The sequence below is a fragment of the Muntiacus reevesi genome, chromosome 18 (genome assembly GCF_963930625.1).
Source record: "Muntiacus reevesi chromosome 18, mMunRee1.1, whole genome shotgun sequence".
Taxonomy (NCBI): domain Eukaryota; kingdom Metazoa; phylum Chordata; class Mammalia; order Artiodactyla; family Cervidae; genus Muntiacus; species Muntiacus reevesi.
In genome coordinates this window covers 48,137,906-48,165,064 of record NC_089266.1, presented here as the reverse complement: position 1 = coordinate 48,165,064, position 27,159 = coordinate 48,137,906, and the positions used below count along the sequence as shown (strand labels likewise).

Genomic DNA, 27,159 nt, shown 5'->3' with positions numbered 1-27,159 from the left:
TTTAGATACAGGTTAGATTGTGGCTGAGACACTGAAGCTTTATTTTCCATGCTGACAATCTAAAAGTTGAGTGTTTCTGGCAAAGCCTCCAGTGACTTTTGTGCTTCTATCGCTAATGCCAGAAAGATGACCATCCAGCAAGGTCCTTGGGCAGATATACAAAGAATCCTAGAACCTGAGAGCCAAAACAGATGTAGGCAGCCTCTGCATCATGAAGGTCAAAAAACGAAGATCCAGAGAGAAGGAAGCTGAACTTGAGTTCCTTTTCAGACAGATAACAAAATGCTACCTTTCCTCCTTGCTTTTGTATGTTGGGTAGAGTATTAAACCTTCACTTTTAACTGATACTACCAAAAAATAATTGCAATTTAAACTCAGAACCTCATGGGAAAAAAATACCTCATGAAATATTAGAAAATACTGTATAGGTCTTAAAAGGTGTATTTTTAAACCATAGGGAATTATAATATTTGACTTAATCTGTGCCGTTCAGAAAAACTATGGTGAAAATAATGTCAATGCCTTTCCATATTGTATTATCTGCTGGATATCATGTTCCATTGCCTAGTGTCATATGATCACATAAAAGAGCTGAAAACAATTTCCTTAACAGCTGAAAAACTCTTTTTTTTCATGCTTGGATAATTCAAAAATGGCTGAACAAACTTACCTCAACCCTCAAAAGCGATGAAAGGACAAGAAAAACATCATTTTGGGAGCAAAAAAACTTTCTTCTCAGAGGCTAATTCTTTAGAAATGTTACCAAAGATTAGAAGTAATCATTTTAAACAGGGGAATCATTTTTTCCTGTACTATATATGTACATGAAACCACACTGATTTTAATACATACACACAAAATGTTTTAATACACATACTCGTTTTAAAACATACAGGCAAAGGAGCACATACAAGTCAGTGGTGTTGAGAAATGGGGCCCCGGAGAAACTGGTTTGACAGGAAAGTCAACCAAGCTGGCCCACCACAGTTGAGGAAGCCTCACCTAGAAACCGTGTAAACGCATGCTGAGCTCTGACGCGCCACCCCAAACCTCACCCTCAGGCGTCATCTGTGGCTGTCCTGATGCTCATTATTGCCTTGAGTTGGAGCTGTAAAATTACTTGTCGTAGGGTGCTATATCACAGCCTTTTTCCGTAAAGTCTTAAAAATTAAGATATATGAAAATGCTAGCAAGTACATCCTTTTGTTTAAAGGCTATCTTTAGGATTTGCACTTTTTTTCTTTTAAGATTTTCTTTGCTGTGGACCATTTTTAAAAAAGTCTTTACTGAATTTGTTACAATATTGCTTTTATGGGTTTTTTTGCTGTTGTTTTTCTGGCCACGAGGCATGTGGGATCTCAACTCCCCAAGCAGGGATCAAACCCATGCCCCTGGCACTGGAGGGTAAAATCTTAGCCACTGGACCACCAGGGAAGTCCCAGGACTTACTTTTGGAAAGGCACTGAGGGGCCCTCTCCGCAAGTGACACTTTGGTTGGCCAAGGGATACATCAGGATTTCCCAAGTTAGTCAGGTTCATTGGGCCTTGGTTTGCTACCAGTGAAATGAGTCAGAATCAGTGAGAAATCTCCAGCTCCAAAGACAAGCATTAGGAGGGAATTTGAAGAAAACTATACACATCCCAAAAGAGTTAGGAATTCATTAGAAGTAATTCCATGGCAGGAAGACCTAGCTTTCAAAATTAGCCTCACTATTTTTCTCATGAGGGACTCAACTTTGGTCCTGAAGATCATTTCAAAGAATTATAACTGAACATGCTCAGTTAGAGGCTAAAAGAAGAAATGTACACAATAATTTTAAATAAAACTATCTTGCCATGTATTTCACAATATGTCTTTTTCCATACTTGAAATTCCTATCTTGCTAGGCTAAAAGGATTCAAAATTGGTTTTTTAAAGTCCTTGATGAAAAAAAGGTTAAGTGCAAAGTATGAATGTTTATATGTCATCAGTGGAATGTGATAGTTTTCTGCTGAGGATCTCAAAGCACTTACAAACACACTTCCATCTTCAGGGACAGATTGGTGGCAAGGACCATTAGTCTCTTTTTATAACTTGAACAATCAGTGCACAGACCATGATCCTGTTTTTCAGATCTGCTTTTCTCAGGTCTATTTCACAGTTCACCTTCAGCATGCTACTATACAAACATGCCTCTTTTCCAACACATATCTAAAAGACTGATACGGACTCAATTTCCACACCCAGCATGAAAAGGTAAACTGATTTCAAAGGAATAAGACAAAAGCACAGTAAAATACACTCAAATCAGCTTCCCATTCTGAAGCTATTCTGAGGTTTAATCGAGTAAAACAATATGCAAAGGCCTAATGTTAAACTAGAAAAATATCTGGGTTTTGTTTGCATGAGAAATGGTCAACGCTTTCCATACTCAAGCCCACAAATGCTCTTTCTAGTCAGTTTCAAAGGATAATGGGTTCACTAGGAGCAGAGTCGAGGAAAGCCCAAGCAATTCCTTTGAGGGTATGGAAAATGTCAACCAAGTGAATTAAGATAGAGGGTTATGGTGTTTTTTCTAAAATAAGAGGTCCTTTGGGTTAAGAGGTCCAGCCTAAGAACTGTCAAAATGGATCTACTAATTAATTTCTTCCAATCTTTCAGACTTAGATAAGCTTACCAACTTCCTTACCCAACTTCTACATTTTATTTTTGTTTTTATACTCAAATGAGCTATTTCAAAGGACTATGGCAAAAAATCAGTGAGGCGCAGGGTCAAAATGGTAAAATTTGTCTAAGCTAGTCAATACATGCAGGGATATTTATCATATCTCTCTTCCAATTTTTCTATAGGCTTGCAATATTTTGTAGTAAAAAAAATCAAAGAGATGCTTATACTTTGGTAGAACTGGAGAACAGCGCTTTGCCAACAATTACATGACAACTAAATGTGGGCTGGGCTGAGCAGTTTTAGAACTGAACTCCTAATCGCCACCATTTCATTCCTCAGAATATAAAGCAGAGCTGAAACCAAGATACCAGTCAGAATGGCAGCTAGCCTTTCAACTTTAATTTATACTACTTTTTTCCCTCTTCAATCATCCCCTAAAAAAAATGTTTCCCGTGAAAATGTGCAGTCGTGATATAAGATTCAACAGATCTCCACCCAAAGGGTTAAAAACGCAATGGCACATTCTAGGAAAATGAGGTAGAGCCTACCAGACCAACTGAAAAAAAGAGAAGGCTATCATTAGATTTGACTCCCAAAGAAGGACAGTTCAAGAGGCTCATCTGGATGCTAGCCCACTGAGAAGGAAAAACCCTGACACCTAGTGCCCATCGGAAAAAACAAAGTCTTGCAGCCACCACAATTTCAAGCCTGGTAGTGTGTATGGAGGTGACCATTAAATTGCATTCAATTTGAAACACACTTAACCCCCAGAAAAAAGTTTAAGGAAATAATGAAGTGCCACGCAAGAATCCCAGTCTCTAACTACCAACCCTTTTCAGAGTACACATCCTAAACCTAATTATTATAACTGTTTCTAGACACAGCATCATCTTCTTATCACTGTTTTTCATTATGACGGGAGCAATGAGAGGGAATGGATGGATTCATATTGTTAAAAAGCCTGTGTTCTAAAACAGTAAGGATAACAGGGCCCTTATTTCTATCCACACTAATTTTGCTATAAAAGGTACCTGTCTATCGTATCTTTCTTCATTGCCTGGTTTGGCGATTCATCATGTAGTTCACAGAGCAGTTTAAGGAAATTTAATAAAAGGATGCTAATAACATTTCAGAATAAGTAAGAACTCAGTTTCAAGAAGGCCAGCGCTTTCTTTGTCCTTCTGGGCAAAGTTAAGTTGTTCTCCGTCAAGTCGGTTATCAGCCGTTGGCTTGATCTTAGCCTGAGTTTTTTAATAACAGGATTTGGTGCGAAAAGCAGCTGCCCTGGATTGTGAACTGCTACTCAAAATGTTCCCACCTGCAATTACAGCTTCCACTAAATGATCAAAACAGATTAGCAAACTGGCAGGAAAAAGAAAACAATTCCCCTCAAATTGAGAAGTGGCGAAAGTACAACTGTCGGTTAGCTGCACTTCCTTTGTATCCAGGTTCAACAGCACACATTCATCCAGCTGGGTATTTACATACAGTGCCCATCACAGGAGCGTGAAATCAGTTTAGTCTATGTTGCAATCACATTTTCCTCAATTTTCTTCTTTACTTGAAACTATTAGAAAAAAAAAAATCCTAGACAACTCATCTTTGGAGCTATTTGCAAGGAACGCAATTCACAGATTTGGTCTACATCTTTTTTATTCCTACTCTAAATTCATACTAAACGCAATGCCATTCAAAATCTGACAATGAGAAAAATGTATTCTCCTATAGCTTTCATCATGCATAAGGTGGCATTCCTTCAGTTACATCTCTTGATGGGAAAGGGACAACTAGGAAAATAGAAAAGAGACAGCAGCTAACACCACCTCAGAAAAGCTCTCTCTCTCTTGCTTTTAACACAGCCACAGTGTTCGAAATGCAGGTCACATCTCTGCTGAAACAGCCAATATTCTTCCTCAAATGGCAAACAAGTTCCCTAAAACTAAATGGAACTGAATTGTTCCAAGTTCTGGTCCCATCACCATTTTACCTATTTACTGTCCTGGAAAAAAAAAAAATAGGGAAGAAAGACTGGCTACCCACCTAGCCGATGGTCTGGTAAGTGCAGGCTTTCTGCCTTTGATTATGGGGAGAAGCATCTCAATTCATGGGGAAACTCTGCAGGAATCTCTTGTTTTACTTGTATGCCTTATATCTGTGGGCTGGCTTTGAAACCCAGAAACTCCAGTCCTTCAAGGTAATGCAGTATCACCCACCATGATGACCTGGTGGAGCCGCCACCTCTGGAGAACACCAATTATAATGATTTAATGTCTATGTAGCATTGATGCTTTTACATCGCACCTTGGCTCCTGGAACATTAACAGGTCATTTTTTTTTATCTCTGTCTTTAATAAAACTATTTCTCAAGGCTCCGTTCAGATGCCCATTCTCTTTGAGATCAGACCGATTTGCTCCCTCATCAGCATGAGCTCTTTTCCTTCCCCTCACATCATTCTTGGGGTAATATGTAGAGTGCCAGACTCATGACAAAGTTGTCTCTTGGCCAAAGAAAATTAAATGGCAATTGCTGAAAGTCAACTTGCCCTGATAAAACTGGGCTCGGCACAAGGAAATATATCCCCCTGCCACCCACTCATCTCTTGGGCAAGGCTGTCCCTCTGAGTTCTGACTGCTGAAATTCCATCTTCAGACTGGTCAGTCTCTCAGTGGACATGCTCCATTGTACGTTCCAGCTCTCGGTAACAGAGTCTGATACTAATAACCCCGACCTCATTCCTGTCATGTGGGGGCCCTATAATCTAGCGCTGGCCACTGACTGACTTCACCAGTCATGCCGGGCAGTAGTCACTAACCGCTCCAGAGTTCAAGGACTCAAACAGCAAGCTGATGCGCAGCTTCGATCCTACTCGGTCATTTGATGGAAAGGAAAAGAGGACAAAGAAAACAGGCAACTGAGGAGGGAGAAGAGTGGGACAAGGCGAAAGGCAAAACTGACGAAAAGCAAAAAGAAAAAAATTTTAATACAATTAGATTTCTAGATTTCAAGATCATTATTAAACCACTGAGGAAAGGGAAACACATGGTCTGCTGTTCACAGCCATAGTCCTGTGCCGTTAAGACATCCCTTTTCCACCCAGGTTTGTTGAGTCTTTAAAGGGTTAAAAAAAAAACCTTAAAATTTTTTTTTTAATTCGTGTGTGTGTGTGCGCGTGTGTGTGGGTGGGTGGGTGGGTGTCTTTGGGTACAGAGTCCGTATAATAAGACTATTTGTATTCATACTGGCAGAGTAAACACTACATGTTCATGCCCAGGCAGCTCTGTGCTTGTAATTTCAGCAAGAACAGAGCTCTGTCCCTCTGGGACTTCACTATTCCCCCAGTCTCCACTCGCTCAAATGCAGAATGAGAGCAGAGAGAAAGCAGGACAGAAAGATCGTGGCAAGAGGTTTTATCCGGTGCTGCGGCTAGCTTTCACGTGGCCAAAAATCTCATTTTGTGTTTTAATTACAGTAGTTAAAAGTGTTTTTCTCTCAGTCCCATGTTCACAAGGGTGCCTTCCATTCCTGAAGACGATACTGTTCAATGAATCAGAATTTAAGTCTAGCACAATGAGGATTTTCTTTCTGCTGAAGGCTTCACTAAGCAGATGCTACACACAGTGGCATAAACCTCTGCTGCAACTGTGTGTTAACAAGTACACATATACCTACTCTTGTCAAAATTCAATACATCCTTCCTCCCTAGCCTCTCACTTCTGCTATCTGTTGAGGCATTTAGATTAGAACTCCTGCAAGTCTGACATCCTCCATTGGGTCCACTGCTCGTGTCCATCTTAATATCAAACAATCTAAATTTGGCAGCTCCAGTATACTTAATAAAAAGTCATGCACCTTGTACGTTTAGCAAAATTTTTTGAAAAAAAGATATTGAATAAAATGGGAAATAATTGCATTTATCTCCGAAGGTCTACCCAGTCTGTTTATGGTGAACACTCAGGTAGAGATTACTCCTTCTAAGGGACCAGTTTTATCCAGGGATGATTTCTAAGGTTAAAATAACATATCTCATTTTAGGCTTATTACTACTGTTATTATTGTTGTTATAACTGTACTTTAGAAGCACAGTTAGAATCAGGAAGAATCTCAACACATGGGGCAGAATATGACTATACATCATTATTAACAGTGTTATAGAGGAAAAAGGAATCTAAAGCTAAAAACGCATGAGTCACAGGTTCTCTGTTACCTCCTTTGATGTTTAAACTTCTGGTTCTGATGGAGCCCTTTTACGAAGAAGAAATTCCCCATGCTCACAACAGCACTAGATCAAATTATCTGAACACGAAAAACATACTAAAAACCATACACCAGTAAGGATCCAAATAAGAAAAAACATCAAGAAATATTTAAAGGCTTTTATCATAGAAAAATCTCAAAATTTCAAACGTGTACAAAAACAGATAAACTAATCTATTCCTGTGTATCTACCACCAAGCTTCAGTTAACAACTCATGACCAATCCTGTTTCATCTGCACTCCACATTCCCATCCCCACATAATTTTGAAGCAGCTCCTAGATATTAGATCATTTTATCAGTAACTACTTTAGTAGGTATCTCTAACAGAAGACAATACTCTTTTTAATAAAGCAATATTGTAATACCGTTTGAAAAAATGTTATCTTATTATCACACCTAAAAAATTAAGGATAATTCTTGCTGTCCAGTCTGTGTTCTCTGGTTAAAGAGTTCTACCAATAGGACTACGACATCTATCAATAAGACTAGACTACTTCTACCAATGCTGCCTCTGCCACTCAGATCTTATTTAATACTATTTAATGACCACCCCCCATAGAAAGCTGATACTAGTGGGCACAGAGATAAGAAAGTGGGGAGGGGAATCTCCAGGACTTGCCTCATTTCCTCCTGGAAGCCTGTTCATGTGAACCAGTTGACCTTGATCATCCAACACAAGCTCAGTGTAAGTCAGTATGTCTGAAGGCAGAGGGGGCGGTGGAAGAAATGCTTGAGAGGACATAGATTCCCAGAGTTTGATCAGGGACTAAAGGAGGAGAAAAGTTTGACTCATCAGTAACAATCAGCATTTCAACATGAACAAAATAAATATTAAAACATGGTTAATTTAGTTTTGCTCTTTCTTTTCCAAGCTTTCTACTGAGCATCTAAATGTTAGACCAAATTCTAGAGTTCTCATTCTTCGTTAAAATAGACTTGCAATTATTTTTCACATAATGTTTTTTACATGCCCCAAATCAGATGCTTTGCCAATAACATTAAACTACTGAGGGATCATGAATTAGTACGAGACCATTAACAGACACAATGGACCTAACAATGTTCTGGGAAAATTAAAATAAAAAACTAAAATAGCAACAATACCTCTTTAAAAAAGGAAGAAAAATCCTAGAGAAACTTGGCCATAGAGGAATAACCAGGAAAATGACTGATACTCAGCTAATACAAAGCAAACCCAAGAACACAAGAATAGAGTTTCTACTAGAGGTTCAGGGCATGCCTGCTCTAGTATATTTTCAAAGCTACAGGCCCATACATGGGAATTAGCTCACTAGAGGTGGATTGATTGTTTGTACATGTACAGATCAAGTCTGCTCAAATATGAGAAAACAGAGACACACATCATTTTTAAACCATTCTGATGTCCATTTCAAATTTCATACTAGCAAAACGAATGGGGCATGAAGTAGGAACTAGTTTGGTTGTTTCTCTGCTTGACTCAAAGCAACATTTAAAACCAAGATGACTCATTCATACCTACAAGTCCAAATCACTGTGCTTATGTCTATTCTATAGGATAAATTATATAGAATGTGATTTCTTTTTATGGCGCCAGCACTAGGGAACAGAATCAACACTCAACTTATAGGCTGACAATACTAGTAATACTGAATGAAGACAACTATGTGTCAAGAGAGAGACCTTGTAAACAAATGGCTACATAATGGAAATCTCTCGTATTTCTGAAAAATGCAGGAATTACAAATAGACTATTTACTAAGACCACATATATTACTTTATTAAAATTCAAATGTGGTAACGCTGGTATTTTTGACTAGGAGACTTGGGAAAATTCCATATTCATAGATTTTTTTTAAGGACAAATTTAGTATTCTTTTGATACCTTCTTCTTTATCTGTTGCATTTTCTGCTGGTGATATACTTTTCTTGCCTTCTATTGATGGAAGAAAAATCTGCAGCCTAGACATGATTCACCATACAGATCAAAGGAATTTATTTTCATATGGAGGATGAGATTCATAATGTCATATTTTCTCACACTAGTTTTTATTCCACTGTAATAAATCTCCCACAAAAGAACTGATACTTTAAACTGTGTACCATGAACTCTATATCCATTTGTATATGTTACATACTGATTCTCATCATATTAACCTAGGCTATCAGTTAGAGACCTGGGTTATCTTGGGAAATGAGAACCAGCATTTCAAATCTCTCTTTGACTTGAATACAGGCTTTGGAAGTAGACACCTGAATGTAGCCCCTCACACAGGTCATCATGCACGACTATCAGAGGTACGGAGTCTCCATTTACTCTTTCCTACTCAGCAGAGGCCTCTATCCTCGCCATTCTTCTGGGCATCCACAAAGAACCATCTACCATCTGAGCTGGCAGTCACAACCCCAGAAGAGAGAGAAGTGAGAACAGGGTCAAGACACTTACTGCCTTTTGAAAGTGTCCTATTTCAGTGTGAGCTGTATCTGATGAAAATTCAGGAAAAATTTTGCCTCTCTGGCACACGCCAGAGCCCCCACCCCCAGGTAGCCACCTTTACCTGCCGAAACATCTCTGGGATATCATATATGTATGTTGTCCCTAAGGATTGTGCCTGGAACCTCTTGGATTGAAGCAGGTCTTTGGTCACGTACGGAGTGTTGATTAACATTCCATGTAATGGTCCCTGTTTGTCTCCATATGCTTGAAACATGATCTGCAAGAAAAAGAGGATGGCATGGGGAATTAAAAGAGGAAAAAAAAAATCACATGAGTTGCCTAAAGTGATTTTTTTGCACAAATATTATTTCTTAAAACACATTTTTGGTGAGTTGAATAGCTAAGATACACCTCTTAACAGTGGGTACATGGTACTTTCGCCTCTTGCAGATTAACCAACTCCAAAAAATAGTATGACACCAACCACAAATCACACACTCCTCCTCTCACTTTTGAATTAGTGGAAATCAACGAGAAAGCACCAGAGTAAATTTCATGTTTCAGAGACAGACTGATAATACTTGCCTGTCAAAATGACTTGAATCCCATATTCAGAAACGAAGGTCAACTAACCAACTACGCAGTCCTGGTATTTAAGCTGAGGAACACCTATGCACCAAAGAGAACTCTGTTCTTTCTTCAAAGACAGAAAGCCAGGTCAAGGCTCTGCGGGGTCACCTACACTTTATAGTCCACAGGCTCAGAAGGTACTTCACAGGTACAATTAGCTACACAAAGGCTTCAAAGATTTGACACAAGTAGATTTTACCCATCCATCTAGCTGATTCTTGTGAGCTCATAAGACAGAGCCTTTAGTAAAAAGTATATACGTTTTATTAAATATAATGCACATACAGATATATTTCCCCCAGTATACTGCGTCTACAACTAGGGAATAGACCCTGTAATATCTATATTGTCACATAATAAAATCACACCAGTTTTTAATCATTTTAACTCAAATATTTCTAGAAGAGTACCTCATATTTCATATATTTAGATAGTTTTATTTGCTTATGAATATTTATAAGGGATGCCATTATTTCAATTCAATTAATATTTATTGAGTGCCCAGAGGTTGTATGACACCAAGCTAGGCACTTTATGCATGAATACATAAAACATAGATTCCCAGTGCAGTGAATGCAAATGGAGACTGGGAAGTGAGGGTATGTGTGTATACCCACCTATCTCTTCGGGCCTAAAATAATACAAGCTTAAGTCTACCATTAATGAACAGATTTGCAGGCCTGCTAAACAGGCACCAGGAGAGAATGAGGTATTCTCCTAAATCCTGGGTACAGTTCAAGTAAGTAAATCGTTAGCCCTTTAGATCAAGAGGAACAAGCGTGTTCTACTTACTTGTCAGTCAGGTCCTATTCTGGACAAAATCTGTTGTGGACTGCTTAAAGACCCACAGAATCGAGCTCCCAATCCTCTTCCACAGAGCTAATGATGAAAGTCCCCAGGTGGGAGGTAGAATTAGCAATGTCTTAGTAACGTGGGAGGCAGAAATAGAAATGTTTCAAGAGATTCAAAGTGTTAAGTGAGGCTAGGGTGTAGGTATGTAAAAACTGGACTTAGAGGAGATAACCCACATCAAAATAAGGGGGGAAGAAAGAGCAAAAGCAATAGGTTCTTGAAACTATTGAGTTGGCCAAAAAGTTTGCTCGGGTTTTTACATAAGATCCTATGGAAAATCCAAACAAACTTTTTGGCCAATCCAATACAGTCCTGTCTATTAGGAAAGACAAGACCAACTGGGACAGTTTTGCGAGGTCTGGGATAAAGTCAGGCTGGTCATTCAGGCAACGTAACTGTGTGGGCTGAGGAAGCAGGCTGGAGAAAGCTCTCTGGGTACTCTCACTGCTGGTGGGAATTTAACGTGGTTAAATTAAACTTACTACGCCCCAATAATTGTACCCATAGATTTACTCAAATGAAAACAAATCTACACAGATATTTGGAAATGAATGTTCATAGCAGCTTTACTCACAATAGCCCAAACTGAAAAATAAAACCTCGGATGCCCATCAACAGGTTAACGAATATAAAAATTTTGGTATATCACTACTCAGCAATAAAAAGGAGCACATCCATGATCCATAAAACACGGATGATTCTCAAAAACACTACGCTTACCAAAAGAAGCCAGACACAAAACAGTACATATTGTCTAACTTCATTTATCTGGTATTCCAGGACAGGCAAAAATTACTCTATAAAATTAGAAAGCAGACTGGTGGGTGCCTAGGGCTGAGGAGGGTGCCCTTACCTTTGCCTGCAAAGGAGAATAAAGAGAATCTTTGAGGGTGTCAAGTGGTCTCTATCATGACTGTGATGGTGATCACAGGTATGTACAATTTCAGGATGAATCAAACTATACACATAAAATGAGTGCCTTTTATTACATCTAAGTTCTATCTCAATAAAGATGATTTTGAAATGTATATTTCTCTTACACTGAACACTGGAAGTCAATGGACTTATGTAATGGATTACTCAAATCTCCCTACTCTGCCTGACATCAGTGCTCAGGATAGCTAATACCACAAACACTATACAAGGAAAGTGAAATAAAATGAAACTCAAGCCAGTCAGCCCTGCTCCTTGTTGACAGAAAGAATGAAAAATTATTCTTGAACAAGAGGTTGATAACAATGGATGGCCCTGAAAGTCTCTGAATGATAGATAACATAACTGTTATAACAGATACATATTAAATATATTACATGTATTATATTAGATAGTTATCTATGTTACCTATGTTAATTCCATTTTCTGCTATCATGGCCATAGTCATTAAAAATTGATAAAGTATATACTTTACAAATTCAAGAACATATGTACATATTTTATTTATCATATACCCTTTACCAGAGGCCATCAAAAGGGCTTCTCTAAAACAAACAAAAAAAGGGCTTCTCCTGGGAAAAAAGTCTCTGATCCCATACAGTCTGCTCCCTTAGAACCATGGACTTATTTTTTGATGGCACAAATCAAATCATACAACAGAGAAACTAATTATCTGTCTTCTTCCATCATGGGTAAATTTCTTGAGGAAATATCACTTTTTACTTTGTATCCCTACTGCTTGATACATCATAAGTGGTCAATAAATGTTAAATTAACGAACAAATGACTGAATGATACGCACAGTCCTATGTTGTTTTAGATTCGTGTAATGACTCACTAGAGCGCAGAAAGGAAAAAACTAAATAGCTGATAAGCATCAAGGAGGCTTCTGGAGTGCCAGAACCGAGTGGGAAGCTCTTTCTCTCGTAAGCTCCCTCCTCCAGCTGTGGGCTCCTACATTCACACTTGGCAGGGGCCACTGCAACCTGAGGGACACTCCTTCCTTTAGGGCTTCCTAGATACACAGGACCTGTGGCAAGAAGGGAGCTCCCTCAGGCAAAAGGCAGCTCATTTATTTTTTCAAATACTTGTTGTGCCAAACGTAAGTCACTTAGTCATGCCCGACTCTTTGTGAGGGTCCCATGGCCTGTGAGACTCCTCTGTCCATGGGATTTTCCAGGCAAGAATACTGCAGTGGGTTGCCATTTCCTTCTACTAAACCCTGAATAAAGGCATTTGTGCCTCTCATGCCCCTGTGTCACCACTGGCCAGCACGAGGGAAATCTCAGAGCTTTCTAATAAAAGAAAGGACAGGGGGAGTAGTTATGAAGAACAAACATATTTATCAAAAACATTAAAATCTCAAGTGGCCATCTTATTTTTCACAAGAATAGAACTGCCTTGAAGCCATTGTAGAAGTTAATTAAAAACATCACTGCCCATGGAAAGCTTTGACTGAAAATGTCTTTAAGGTTGTCCTGAAAAACATCAAATGCCGCGAAAATTATTGAATACTCTTTCTCTTGCTCACCCCTTGCACTCTTGCGCACACTTTCTGTGTTAACTGTTCACTTCTCACAGGATAGATTTCTCTGGCCATCTACGTGGGAATCAAAGCACGAAATGAAAGGTCGCTCAGACAACTGTCCAAATTCAGAGTTTTAAAATTTGTCTTCAAAATCCTGGCAAAAAAGTCTTTTCTTACTGCTGTTCCCAGACTTAAAAGGACGTAGATAAAAACAAGAGACACATAATCTCTTCATCACCCAATACAGAGAACAGACCGAGGTCTTGTGTACACATACAAAGGAGCGAGTTCATCCTTTAACGAGAAGAAAGGCAATTGCCAAGTTTGGGTCAGAGACCTAAAATTAACATCCCAGTTCTTAAAAAGACGTGCATAGTGGTGAATGAAGCTAAATCCTGTACCACAGTAAATGGCTCAAAGATTTAGAAACTAAGGTGATCAAACAGATTAAAAGGGAATTCTCTGTTATCATAGAACCAATCTACTTTTAAAGTCACTTTTCATTTTCACTTTCTCAATTCTTCTACCTGAAAAAATAGGTTAAAGTGTGCCACTTTGCTTTTTTATAGATATATGATACTCTGAATTCTTTGAAGGCAAGATAATGTGTGTAAGTGGAACAAAGGGTAAATAAGATAAAATCTCTGCTTGATCTTGCTCAAGATATTATTATATTATATTGAAAATTCTTTCTTTGAGATATTTCATACTTCCAACAATTCTCCTTCCTTTCCTTGCCAATGAGTGGTCTAACTAGGCTGAAAACAGGAACAAGGACAAATCAGATCAGAAAAGACAAAATTGTTCAAGTAGCCCAAGAACCCTAAATTGTACAATTACTCTGGAGTCAGGTTCACTTGGCACCTGTTAGGACTCCCCAACTCATGACCAAAGGTTAAGGGTTTCAAAACATTCAGGATTACGAGAGAGGTGCTGCTTATGAGGCAAATGAAGTGTTTCAAGTTCATGCAACCATTTAAGCTGAGTGAGGATAACCCCCGCTAGGTGGGACAATGGGATCTGTGAATTCTGGTCTTTCTGTAACAAGGACAAGTGGCTTCTCTCTGGGGGAACCAAGTCAAAACTTTGAGGAACCTGCTAACTACTGTACCTGTGCTGTCCTGGAATCGGTCACTTCCTTGTACAGGCTGATGTCCAGGTAATAGCCAGACTCATTCGTCAGGAAGAGGCGGATGGGGATTGCTTTTCCAGTTGGTGTCAGGCGAATGTTGATTTTCAGTTCTGCCTGGAGGACACGCAGTTTCCACAGCCGACTTCCATAGCGCATCACCATGCTCCGCACGGACTCCTCAATCTGACACAGACACATCACCAAGCACAAAACTTAAGCACCTTGTAACTAGGATCTGATTCAGGTCTACCCATCTTTGGGAAGGGAGGAAAGGGAACAGATTCTGGTTCCTGGAGATGTGTCCTCCATGTATTCCTTCCAAAAAGACACACAGTTTCTCCCCAACCCTACTCTTACTTAGAACAAATCAGGGACAGTTTCACGCTGGCCTGGCATTTGAGTGGTTTTCCTCTGGCTCACAACACCCAAATTTGTTCAACTCCCTTCCTCTTTCCCAATTGTATTCATATTCTATGCCAAAGATCTGCAATATCTAAAATTAGAAGCCATGGGATTTAAGAGAAGGCCCCAAATAAGAATAAAATCTCTAGTTAAACAGCTATTAAGTAGCATTTATATGCATGGTAACTATGCTTCATTGCACTTTCAGGACCTTAAATCAACATAGCAATTACCACCATGAGCTTTTTTCCATACAATTTTATTAAACTTTATAATATATGTTTCTTGGTAAATTGCACAAATTAAAAAAAGGCAATTTGTAGGTGGTGCTAGAATGTTCTCTCTAAACAGAGCTCTGAAGCTAGGTCACTGCTAAGTCCAACTAGGATTTAAAGAGATGGGGCAAATGTTCCCTCATTTTTCTAAACTTTATACCAAGGCAGTTTAGTGGCCCTCATTTTTAGGGTTTCGTGAGTTATTTTAACCAAGTGGCCTTAGATTTGATTTTTCCTTATTGACGTACTAAAGCAAAAAAGAATTTTTTTATTCCTAATATGGTTACAGGCAGCTAAGACATACTACTCAAAATAATGTTTTCTTAAATGAAGTTATGTCTCTAAAATGCTTTCTCAACATCTTAGAGAATTTTTTAAAAAAAATCTCATTTCATCCTTCATTTGTGGCTCTTTGGAAGTATGTGCCACTCTTATAGTTTATTTCTGTTCCAAAGAATTTCAGGTTAAAATGAGTTTCAAGGAGTTAACATCTCTATGCCCACACTTGTCTTGTTAACCAAGAGATATCTATCCATTGTTTTTTTGAGGGAACAAAAGTCAACAATTTCTAAATACAGGAAATTGACAGCTATCTATGATTAGAAAGACAGAGTCAGGGCATATGAGCATTTGGAGTAGAAACAGAGAGGTTGCTAGCAAAAACTCACAGAGGAATGCTAAGTCATATCTACAAATATACATAGTGACAGAGTGTCCAGGGCACATTTTAACTCTCCTAGTTTCATCAATCCCAGGATGCTCAAAAGAACCTTTGCTTAAACCGAATGATGAGACTTTATGAAACTCAGTAAGTAGCCCTGACCTCGGCTTTCCTGGCGGACAAGGCAACTAATCAGTAGTTTGAGTTTAGAAGAAAAAAAAAGTAGAAAATGATTTCTCGGGTCTTTTGAACATTAAGTTCAAAAAGCAAAAGTCCATGCCTACAATAGCTCTTGAGAAAGAGGTCTCCTATTCAAATATACTGGTTCTGCTATTCAAATTCCACAATATCATAAAAAGGTTAGAGGGAGTGGAAACAAGAGAGCAACCATCTTTATTACACCTGGGATAAAAGGTCAAGTAGAGAGTCACCTTGCTTTCCTTCCTTAAATTATATGGAATGCATTTTAGAATAGAGCCTCGGGGAAGAAACCATACATTGTTATGTGTGGAATTCCATATCAACCGAATTTTCCTCTGTGGAAAAATACTAAAGAGAAATAGGTTAGACACTTTGGGAAGGTATATTACTGCTCAAAGGCCATCAGATGACCAGTAAAAAGAGGCAGTAATTTTGTCAAAATGCCCAATGATAGCAAAGTTAGTTATACCAGATGAGAAATGTTAGGGAATTAAACAAAATAGGACTGCTATCGTGGTAAATATCATAAAATATCCAGTTGCCAATGGAAGAAGAGGTAGAAGTTTTATATTTTTGTACTGCTTACAAGTGACCATCAAGATAACATCAAACCACCTTCAGTGTTTTAAACTTTATACTTAAATGGATGTATTTACTTATATACAAATTATATCACAAGATTTTTAGTGGCTTATATATCCTGCAATACAATGGACTAGAAACACTTTTAAACTAATCCATGAAAGCAAACAAAACTATGAGTTAATATTTAATGATTACATTAAAATGTATGTATTAATGTAAATTAAACATAATTATAAATTAAAAACATAAAATGTATGATTATGAAATTTCTACTCACAGCTAAGTCTCATGGTAAATTATGATTGTTTTTAAAATTTTTAAATCACTGTGTTTAAAGGTTATTTACTCAGAGATCACTACAGCAAGGGAGTCAGACACCATCACATGCTTTTCAGCAGAAACTCAAAGGCAGGTAGTGGAGAAGTAAAGCTTCATAGCAGAACAAAGAGACACCTTCAGTTTTGAGGTATGATTTCAATGGTTACATCAAATTTTTGATATCATCCCAGAAACCCAGTCCTATAAGCATTCTGTAAACTTCAAAGAGCAAGGGTTCAGGCAGCTGACCAAGACAGTACCTGATTCCAGGTCCAAGTGCAAACAAGTAAGAATGACTGTCTGCTGTGCTGGCGGGTGCAGGGTGTGAAGCGACAGAGAAATGTACCTTTGATGGGTCCATGATGACTGTAGGAACAAAGTTGAGGAAGATGTGGTTGCAGTCAGTTCGGACATTTGTATTGTTAAAGGCCACTTCCAACTCATCCATGGCTTCCAGGAGGAGCCGCTCCCCTTCATTTTGTAGATATTCAAAGGAAGCTTCCTATGCAGGAAAGAGAATCACCATCAACATTAATGTGTTTTATAGGCTTGGCCAAAAAAGTTTGTTTGGGTTTTGGCCAACCTGACAAGTCATAAGGCTGCTATGTAGATGTTATTTATCTTTCTTCCTGGGGTCAACCCAAAGACCACAGGCAGCAGGGGGTAGCAAGGGTCAGATAAAGAGTTCCCACCAACTCTTCCTCCTGCCTGTTCGGTACCATTTTCTTACAACAAGTGGAGATCCTGTGCACCCCCAGAGCTGCAACCCTAGTAGGGTCACAACTGCCAGACAGAGCAGCGTAGAAAGGAAAACTGTTTAGAGAGGAAAAGTTGCAGAAAGGTTATGGCTATGGGATGCAGGAACAAGTCACACATCAGCTATGTACAGAAACCACCCCCACTTTTAGACAGGTTTACCAAGGAGTCATCTCTAACTTTTCATTTTATCCTCTATCATCACCCACACTTCCCTGTGGTTTTTCTGTTCGCATGCTTTTCCTTTTCTCAAGCAAGCATTATCATGTTTCCACTACCAAGAAAAATCAATGAAAGGGGAAAAAAAGCCCTTTATTCCATGGAATATTTACCTCTGTGAAAGAACTGACTCTTAGACTTCTGGTGATTATTGGACAATAGGATGAAAGAGAACAAGAATCTTGATGCAAGAGGAAAACCTGATTTTGAATCATGGCTGTGTCTCTGTCTCTTCCCTCAGAGATAACTTTCCATGGCCCAGTGGTTAGGACTCTGTGCTTCCACTGCAGTGGGCACAGGTTTGATCCCTAGTCAGGGAACTAACACACTGCAAGCCGAATGGCACAGCGCCCCCGCCCAAGATAAAAAGAGAAGACAGTACAGCACCCACCTTGGTGACCAGATCAGAATGCCTGATGATTGCACGAACAAAGAACCTGTAGTCTGTCACTTCTGTACCCACTTCCACCTTGGCTGCCCCGAGATACAAGTGCATCTTGTGATTGGCACATGGGATGGCAGTAAGGTCAAAATTCCTCATCCGGTTCAGCTCTAACTGGAAAGCTAGGGCAGGCTCCAGGTGACGATAGATACGATCTTCCTCAAACTGAATACAAGAATTGGAGGAAAGAACAGCTTACAAGAGGCAGTTACAGAATTATATTATGGTATAAAAGAGATGCTTAAAAAAGAAACATAACTCACATCGTTGTGCCAATGAACCAAACGGGAAAAAAGAGGAGCTACATACAAGTAAACTGCAACAACTGATGTAAGATTAGGCACTAGAGTCCCCGCTTACTTTGTAAGCTTTCATCATTTATACTTTTACAACTGGTGATGCTCTCCATTAATAACAAACAAACAAACCCCATCTATTCCCTCAAAACTCCTCTAGCATTTAAAGCCTTCACAGTTCAATTTTTTTTTTAACAATTAACCAAACTACTTCACATTACTATCTATTTCACATACCGGTGTTTTAGTTTTATCCAACTCATCTAAAACACATATGAGCAGGATCCATGTCTCATACTCCTACCATTTCTGGCACAGTGAAAAAGGACACCGGAAAACAAACGTCATATAATATTGAAAAACAGGTATTTGGCTACGGAATAGCCTGTATCCGTGCATAATTATTCATATTTCTCTTTTTCAAGTTGTATTTACATTTACTGTATGTTGTGCTGAAGCCAGACATGTTTAGAGCACATGTTCATAGAGTAAATGGAGAGAGAAAGCCAAACACATAAGCTGGTAATAAGAGGAAACCAATGTGGTCTGAAATTCTGTATTTTAAAATTGAAAAATGCACATAAACAAGCCGTGATAAATGAACTGTCCGTGGGTGACGAGAATAATCCAACTAACTACAGCAGTCCTTTCATATTACATCATTAGGATTATCCCAATGGATGATTTTGAAAGTTATCTCTGTCTTCAGTAGGTCAGGACAATACAGTGTTTCCTGAACCAAACTCTTTTGGAAGGGAACCTTGTTTAGTTCAGAGACGTATGTAAGACAAAGGGAAGTATACGTTCAGTTAGAGAAAGAAGAACGGTAAGAACATATGGCACAGATACACCATTCTTGGGTGTTTTAAGGAAAAAACAAAGATTTAAAAAAAAAAAAAAAAAAAGAGGAAAAAAAAAATCAGTCCTTACCTTATCCCTTGCTCGGAATGTGAAAAATTTAGGAAATTCTCTCTGTGTTAAAGAAGGAGGGAAAACGTGTCAGTCCTTCATAGACACGACTCTTGGGGATAAACACATGGTAGAGAAACAGTCAAGCATCTAGAAGACAGTTGCCTAGAAAACACGATCGTTACCTAAGCTTAGTCTGGAGAAAATGAATGATCCTCTGGGTATCCGTCACTTTGACCCCACTTACAAATTTGAGAACCACCACAATATTAACCCAACAATAGCTACCCTCTTCTAGGATTAAAAATGGTAATTTTTTCATCTCCCAAGTGGAAAACGTCTTCTTGGCTGTTGCCCATGGCAGAAACTGGCACATAAGACCAACGCATCCTTACACTGCAGCACTGCAATAGTAGTTACTGGATTGATTTCCCAAGTTTCTCCTTAAGAAACTCTTAAAGTGTAAACTCACCAGAGAACATAGCATCCCCAATCCACGCTTTTTTTCCCCCTCATTCACTCTCAAGTCAATAATTTCAAAGGTTTAAACAATAACATTTCAAGACAAAGAAAAGTGTGAGATGTTACTTTGGTCAGTAGCCCTCTATGTCTAGGAAAGAATAGGGTGGAACTAGTGAACATGCAATCATTAGATCTTACTGCTCTTTTGCAGGGCATTACCCAAGGAAGCAACCAATTTACTAGAACCTTATTAATTAACAAAGATGAATTCAATTAGCAGAGTCCATTAGTTTCTGAAATTTAACTTACTAATACCAAATACCCCTCTTTCTCGGATGGGAAGCTCTACTGGCAAGTGTTGGAATCAAGTCATTGCTATTTGCCTCCATAGGAGGTTCATTAAGGCATCTTCTTCATTATGAGTGCAATGTAATCAAACACTTATCGGAACAAGGCAGAGAGACCAGGACTAGCTGCCTAAATACCCCTCAGTGAACCCCAGGAACCATGAAGGGAACATGAGCCCAAAGCCTTGCAGGCGGCCGGCGCTCTCATGTGCTGACCGTCGAATGCTCCCAACAGCCTCTCTGCAAGAGTACTGTTTCTTGTTTGTTTTTTTTAAATAAGTTTTTATTGCTGTATAGTTGCTATGCAATATTGTGTTAGTTTCTACTGTATGGCAAAGTGAATCCGTTGTACGTATACATATATCCCCTGTTTTTTGGAACTCCTTTCCACGTAGTTCACCACAGAGCACTGAGGAGAGTTCCCTGTGCTGTAGAGTAGGTTCTCATTAGTCACCGTTTTATACATAGTATCGTTGCCGTATATATGCCAATCCCAATTATTATGACCCTGTAAGGTGAACTTGGGTCTAACACTAGAGCTCATGCCATTTCATCTCTACCTAGCAAGTACAGGATGTTACCTATCTATTCTTTTTAATCCAAATTCCTTATTTAGAGGACTTCTCTTTCAAGAACCACGTTTGTTTTTGAGACAAAAACCAAAAACCCCAGAAATTAAGGCTTTAAGGAAAAAAAGCAAAAAATAAAAATAAAAAAAGCAAAATTCATGGTTCTTAAATTTATGGAAAACTTCTTGAATACTTCCCACAGGTCTAACACTTCAACTATAACTTGCTCAGTTAATAAATCTTTTTACATTTTCCTTGGCATTTTAACTGAAAAACAGCTTCTAGGAGCTTGTTTGGCAAGGCCGGCAAACCACTTGTCCAGGCGTGGGTCTTCAAAAGACCTTTGAAAGTGGATTTTACACAGCACTGATCTTTTACTGATGATGTTTTGTCCTAAATAATTCTCTAATTCCCCTGAACGACAGTGAAGAGCATGGGGATGACTTCAAGGTTAAGCAGGAAGATGCTGAGCTGAATTGTTAGTAGATTTCATGCTCGGGGCTTTATACAGTCTAGTTTTGGTTTTATTATCAAGAGGTATGGCTTTCAGAGCATTAGCTAAAAAGTAACATGAGTCAAAAAAGAAGGGTAACAAAGTCCTTCCATGAGATTTTTTCTGAAAGAAAAGTCAAGGAAAGTAATGATACAATCTTTTAATCACATACTCTTCAATTCCTCTTTAACTTTAATTAATTAGTTACCTAAAACTGTTACTTAGTATACCACTTACACAAAAGATAAGATGATGCGAACAAACGTTTTTAAACTTTTGAATAAATTTTTCGTTCCACAGTGAAGTCCTCACTAAGCACAAAACATTCAGAATAGGAGATGGCACGAACTTCCATGCAATGGTAAACCAGGATTAATGAGCAATTCTCTAACACAGGGAAAGACTTTTGTAGAAAACTGCCTTTTTTCCCCCCCTCAAAAGTCACAGAAAACACAGAAGAAATCCCAAAGTCTGATTATAGTTTTAGTAAATTCCTTCATCCTACCACATCCTTATACAGCCAATTTTTCCACTAACGGCATTCAAGCTTACTCCGTCACTAATGTAATTGCTTTCTAGGCATTCTACTAGTGTTATGGGCAAATATCATAATTGAATGTACACAAAGAAAAACCCTCTTAGTGTTCTGGTACCAAAAAACAAAAGAATGCAACATTTCTCAGGAAGAAATTATACCCCTGCTGTGTTCTAATCAGCCAACCATCATCAAGACAATCAAAATAATTTGCCTAAATTAGCCAATCAAGACACCCTGCAAATCAGAGAATGTGAAAACCTGCAACAGAAAACATCATAGCTGATTATGATACTAATAATCGTGTTAAAAACCTAATGAGATGAAGAAATTGGAAGCTTGCTGGTGCAATTCTCTTTTACCTCAACATGCTGAGAACTAATTATATAGACTGTAATTAAAACAAAAACTCAAACCAAACCTTCTGAAAAACTAATAGTTGATCCACTAGCAAACAGAACTGCCAATTTTTTTCTAGCTTTATTGAGATATCACTGATATATCAATTTTTTTAAAAAGAAATGAACTACTAACCATGATAACTGTTTTTGATAGTGGGCTCTTCCTTCAGGCGAAAACAATCCAAAACATTTAAAGTGGGAGTCACTCACATAAAAATCAGTAAAACTGCAATTATCTCCTAGGTGATTTACAGCAGATTTTTTAAAAATCTCATGAAATCTTACAAACAAGAAACAAAAAGAAACTACAGGTGGAAATCTGATTTAGAATCTCATCATGGTTTCTGGACCTAATGCTCTGTTTGGGCAGCCAAGTATAAGAAAAGATCTGAGAAACACGCATTTTAGCATCCTTAACAAAACTTCACTGGGAAAAAAAATATGCAAAGCTTCTTAAAGTATACTACTTATGTTCCAATTAAACAGCATCTTCTGCCACACTTTTTGGAATTCTAGATCTGAATGTGCATGAAATGAACAGAGACTTAATACTTCATAAAACTGGAGAAAAGCAACTTAATATAGAAATTCAGAGAGTCTTCTTTTGCTTTCAAGGCCTCAATTTTTCTTTTTAATATGAAGAAGATATTTACAAGGATAGACTTGCTTTTCCTCAAACTTTCTATTCAAGTATCAATGTTAAGCATTGATATTCAAAGTCCCATTATGGGTATTTGCTTTAATTAGCTGGTTATGGAAACAGACTCAAACACCAAGACTCCTTAATGTTGGTGACTACTGCCTGCTCAGAAGAATGGTCTCCATGTAGAGCCAAGACACTCAGCAGACATTCTGGTGGACAGATCTCCGGGGACTGTATTGATGAAACAATATTGGAAATAAATCCGGCCTTTGCTGCCATGTGAATAAATACCTAGTATCCACATTCTCTGGGAGAAGGCAACAGCAACCCACTCCAGTACTCTTGTCTGGAAAATCCCATGGACGGAGGAGCCCTATGGCTGCAGTCCATAGGGTCACTAGGAGTCGGACACGACTAAGTGACTTCACTTTCACTTTTCACTTTTATGCATTGGAGAAGGAAATGGCAACCCACCCCAGTATTCTTGCCTGGAGAATCCCAGGTACAGGGGAGCCTGGTGGGCTGCCGTCTATGGGGTTGCACAGAGTCGGACACTACTGAAGCGACTTAGCAGCAGCAGCCTCCACAGTCTCTAGGAACCCTCCACCCAGCAGTGTTCTGGTTCTGAAGCAGCCCAAGAGACGACGGCTATGCAACAGCATGGCTACCTCCTTCCACGCCAGCCAGTGTTTTTCCTGAACCAATCGTGGTAACCTTCCTCCTCTCCTTGCCCCCTCCCGCACGTGTCTCCTCTTCTACTCAATAATATAGGGATTTCACAGTGTAGAGCAGGGGAGGCTGCATACATAACAGTGGATTACCAGGAAGCCAGAGAGATCAAGGGATTCATCGCTAATGCTCCCGGAAAGCTTCCTCTTTTTCACACTACACTAACTAGAGGGCAAGTGCACGTCGGGTGACATGACAGAGGCCAAACATCCTTCAAGCCACCACCAGCGGAGGAACTCGGAGCAGCACCATGATGGTGAGCCCCAGATTTGTACAACTCCCGCCAGGGCTTCCTGGCTACGGCAGATCCTGGCCAGAGTTCAGTAATAGTCACCCTTGCCCCCTGAGTAATTGCTAATCATGTCTCAGGGGCCTAACATAAAAACACCCCAACTTCTCTGCCACACACTTCTTCAGGGCAGATCCAGTCCATACCTGAAACTTCATGTTCTCTGCATCCTAAAGCAACATTTCCTACACTTATGACAGATCAAGTCACTTGATAATTTAACTGATTTCCCACTTCATGCCACTATAAATGGAAGCTGGACAATGAATGATAGGGAAGACCACCTGCTGGGCTCATTTTCAAACAGATCTTGCTTATACATGTCTCTATTCAACTGAAATCCAGAAATATTAAGAGAGCAGGGAGGGAAAAAAAAATGTTTTAAAGCGGTTAGATGTATTCTAGGACAGGATGTGGATTCAATGGTAAGAAAGTGTCCAAAAAAATGTCCGTGACAATTCATTGCTTTGGTCTTTAAAAAAAATTTCAGTGGAGGGTTTTATCATAGAATGCTGATTATAGAAAACCAGTTAGTGTGCAATAGACATGAAGACTCTAAGGAAAAAGGAAAACAATTTTACAAATTCAGTATTACTCCTCAGAATAATATATATTCCAAAGTCAGTGATGAAAGAACAAATTAGATTAGTGCTTAAGAACCTAGCCCGATACTTTTTCTAAATCCAGGGCCTGGCTCTGGCATGTCTGCCTGAGTTCTGATCAGCATCTACCAGCCACAGTATTTATTCACAGATTCTCATACTCTATCCCCAAGTATCAATTTTATTCTCTAAGCTCCTGATTTTTCTTCCTAAAGCCCCGGGGTTCTCTTTAAGCTCCTCATACTTCTCCACTGCCTCCTGTCTTCTATCTACAGTTATTGATTGATATATATCTGCACTCCGCTTGATTTCCTGACATCAATAACACAGGGGAATTGTGGAGTCCACAACATTTCCTAAAGCGTTTCAGAAAATCCTAGCTCTTTAGCCTGCAGGCGAGGCTCTTGTTTCTCTATAGACTACACCAACAAGGTGAACTGTGAAAAGGAACACAGAATGTCAAGTGTTAGAGACCTAACAACAAAGGGGCAGTAAAAGCCACCCACACACAGGACTTTGAGTTTAGGAAGTCCTTTCCAGCATCCCAAATGTTACCTTCATTACTACAAGTGAGCAGGGCTTGAAAACTAACTTAATTATCTTGATTGCTAAAAACAAAATATAATTCTCATCAGAAACATTAAGACTTTGTAAATATCCTTTGGAATCTTACTTCACCATATCAGGAGCAATTTTTAAAGAAATATTTTAACTACATTCAGCCCTTTGAGACAATGACATCTTGACTGCAAACTGGATTTTTGACCTCTTTGCTATAATGATACACAGTATGCTCATACATAAATACACCATGGTTCAGATACCAGGCTATTTAGTGAGTTCTCTTTATTCACATTTTTCAATAAAAATTTTAAACTCATAAATATTAATAGTTAATTTGGTTACATGGGAGAACCAGCAACTTAATTTTTATTTATTTCCTCCTCGTAGAATTAACATAAGACAAAAACACTAACTTGGGCTCTGTTAAGGCATTTTAAATAATAAATGATTGTTCTTTAGAATTGGCAGCTCTCAATAATAGAATCTGAATCCATCTTTGGTAGAAGTCAAGACCTCAAGTATGGGTGGCAGTCTTTGATTACTGATTCACTGTGTGCACAGAAGAAATTACTAGTTAGAGCCTGCTTCTACCTTATTCACTTGGATAAATGCATGTGCTCACTCTTTAACTATTTCTCAGAGATACACTGAGAATTCATTATACAGGAAAAAAAGCGGGGGGAACCCTTTGGTCTGAATACTCTGTAGAAGACCTGAATATCCATTCTTATGCTTTTTTAAAGTAGAGGGACCAAATATCAGACCAGCCCTTCTAAACATAGCCAGCAGCCAACAGACAAACAGTAAGTGATCATGGTTTCTTTTACTTACATGAAATCTCTGATCCACTTCATAGTTGACCTGTTTCCTGAAATCCTTTCAAATGAAAGATAGAATGGAAGGGAAAAAAAGCAGAAGGCAATTAGAAATAAAATTTAAAAAGAACTGAGTAAAAGGAGATGACAAACTAATGCTTTTCTTGATTAAGTTTATACTGAAACAGTTATTCCTTTACATAAATTCTATAAGTAAGTCTATGAGTATAATTCCATTTTTCACTTTTAAAGTTCTAGCAGCAGCATAAGAAATATGACACAGATACATAATTCACGTGGCAATACCTTTTGTGCAACCAAGAAAGTAAGGCGTCGGATCCCATGTTCAACCAGGGTAGCTTTCTACAAACAAACATGTAAAAACAGAAGATACATGAGACCAGCATTCATCCTAAATGTTAGCCTATTCAGTCCTCAGAAGGCCCTGATTGGGTTAAACATTCTTTTTGGATATCTATATCTTGACTTAGTATCTTCAAACTTGCAAATAAATCAGTCTCAACCTGGCTCCTGGGAATGAGTCTTACAGAATAGGTTTTATATATTGATCTGGATGAAATGGGAAGAGAACTCTGTGAAGGAGAAAGGGTCATATGGGGTCATCTAAATTCTCTAAGGACTCATATATATCAAGGTAGACAGTAACACACTTTCTGCTTACAGAAATTGTACTGTTGGGCATGTATTTAAATGTGAAGAACAATACTGATACAGAAGCTAAATGAAATCAGGTAGAGGAAAAATAAGAAACTTCCACAAAACAGAAAACTTAAGTCCTAAACTGTTATTTAGATTATAGACATCACCTACCACTTGGTACAGCATTTCTGGACTTCAACCTGTTAACAAATTCTAACCTTATCAATTCTAAAACATTTCTTCCTTATTTTATATGGAGGCATTTTTTAAAGGATTCTGTTTAAAAGTTGTTGAAAACAAAGTCTAACAGGCATTTAAATTCAGTGATTATTCATATTTCTGCTTGGCATAGGTAAGCAGTATATTAGAAGTCAACAGGGACTTCCTTGGAGGTCAGTGGTTAAGACTCCACAGTCCCAAAACACGGGCACGGGTCTGATCCCTTGTTGGGGTCCTAAGATCCCACATGCCTCGTGTGTGTGTGTAAGACGCTCAGTTGTGTTTGCCTCTTTGCAACCCCAAGCACTACAGCCTGCCAGGTTCCTCTGTCCATGGTTTTTCTCCAGGCAAGAATACTGGAGTGGGTTGCC

The 27,159-nt window shown here is 38.7% G+C and overlaps 1 protein-coding gene across 9 annotated transcripts in view; it reads right to left on the bottom strand.

The window, feature by feature from the left end:
• ACACA (acetyl-CoA carboxylase alpha) overlaps positions 1 to 27,159 on the bottom strand; it is a 271,850-nt gene that overhangs the window by 77,271 nt on the left and 167,420 nt on the right. For all 9 annotated transcript variants that reach the window (XM_065911051.1, XM_065911053.1, XM_065911050.1 and 6 more), the window contains 8 exons: positions 26,216 to 26,272; positions 25,926 to 25,970; positions 19,482 to 19,523; positions 18,205 to 18,420; positions 17,185 to 17,340; positions 14,376 to 14,579; positions 9,443 to 9,598; positions 7,525 to 7,671 (listed from right to left, as the gene is read on the bottom strand). In XM_065911051.1, coding sequence (XP_065767123.1) covers positions 7,525 to 7,671; positions 9,443 to 9,598; positions 14,376 to 14,579; positions 17,185 to 17,340; positions 18,205 to 18,420; positions 19,482 to 19,523; positions 25,926 to 25,970; positions 26,216 to 26,272 — 1,023 coding nt within the window. The remainder of the gene's footprint in view (positions 1 to 7,524; positions 7,672 to 9,442; positions 9,599 to 14,375; positions 14,580 to 17,184; positions 17,341 to 18,204; positions 18,421 to 19,481; positions 19,524 to 25,925; positions 25,971 to 26,215; positions 26,273 to 27,159) is intronic.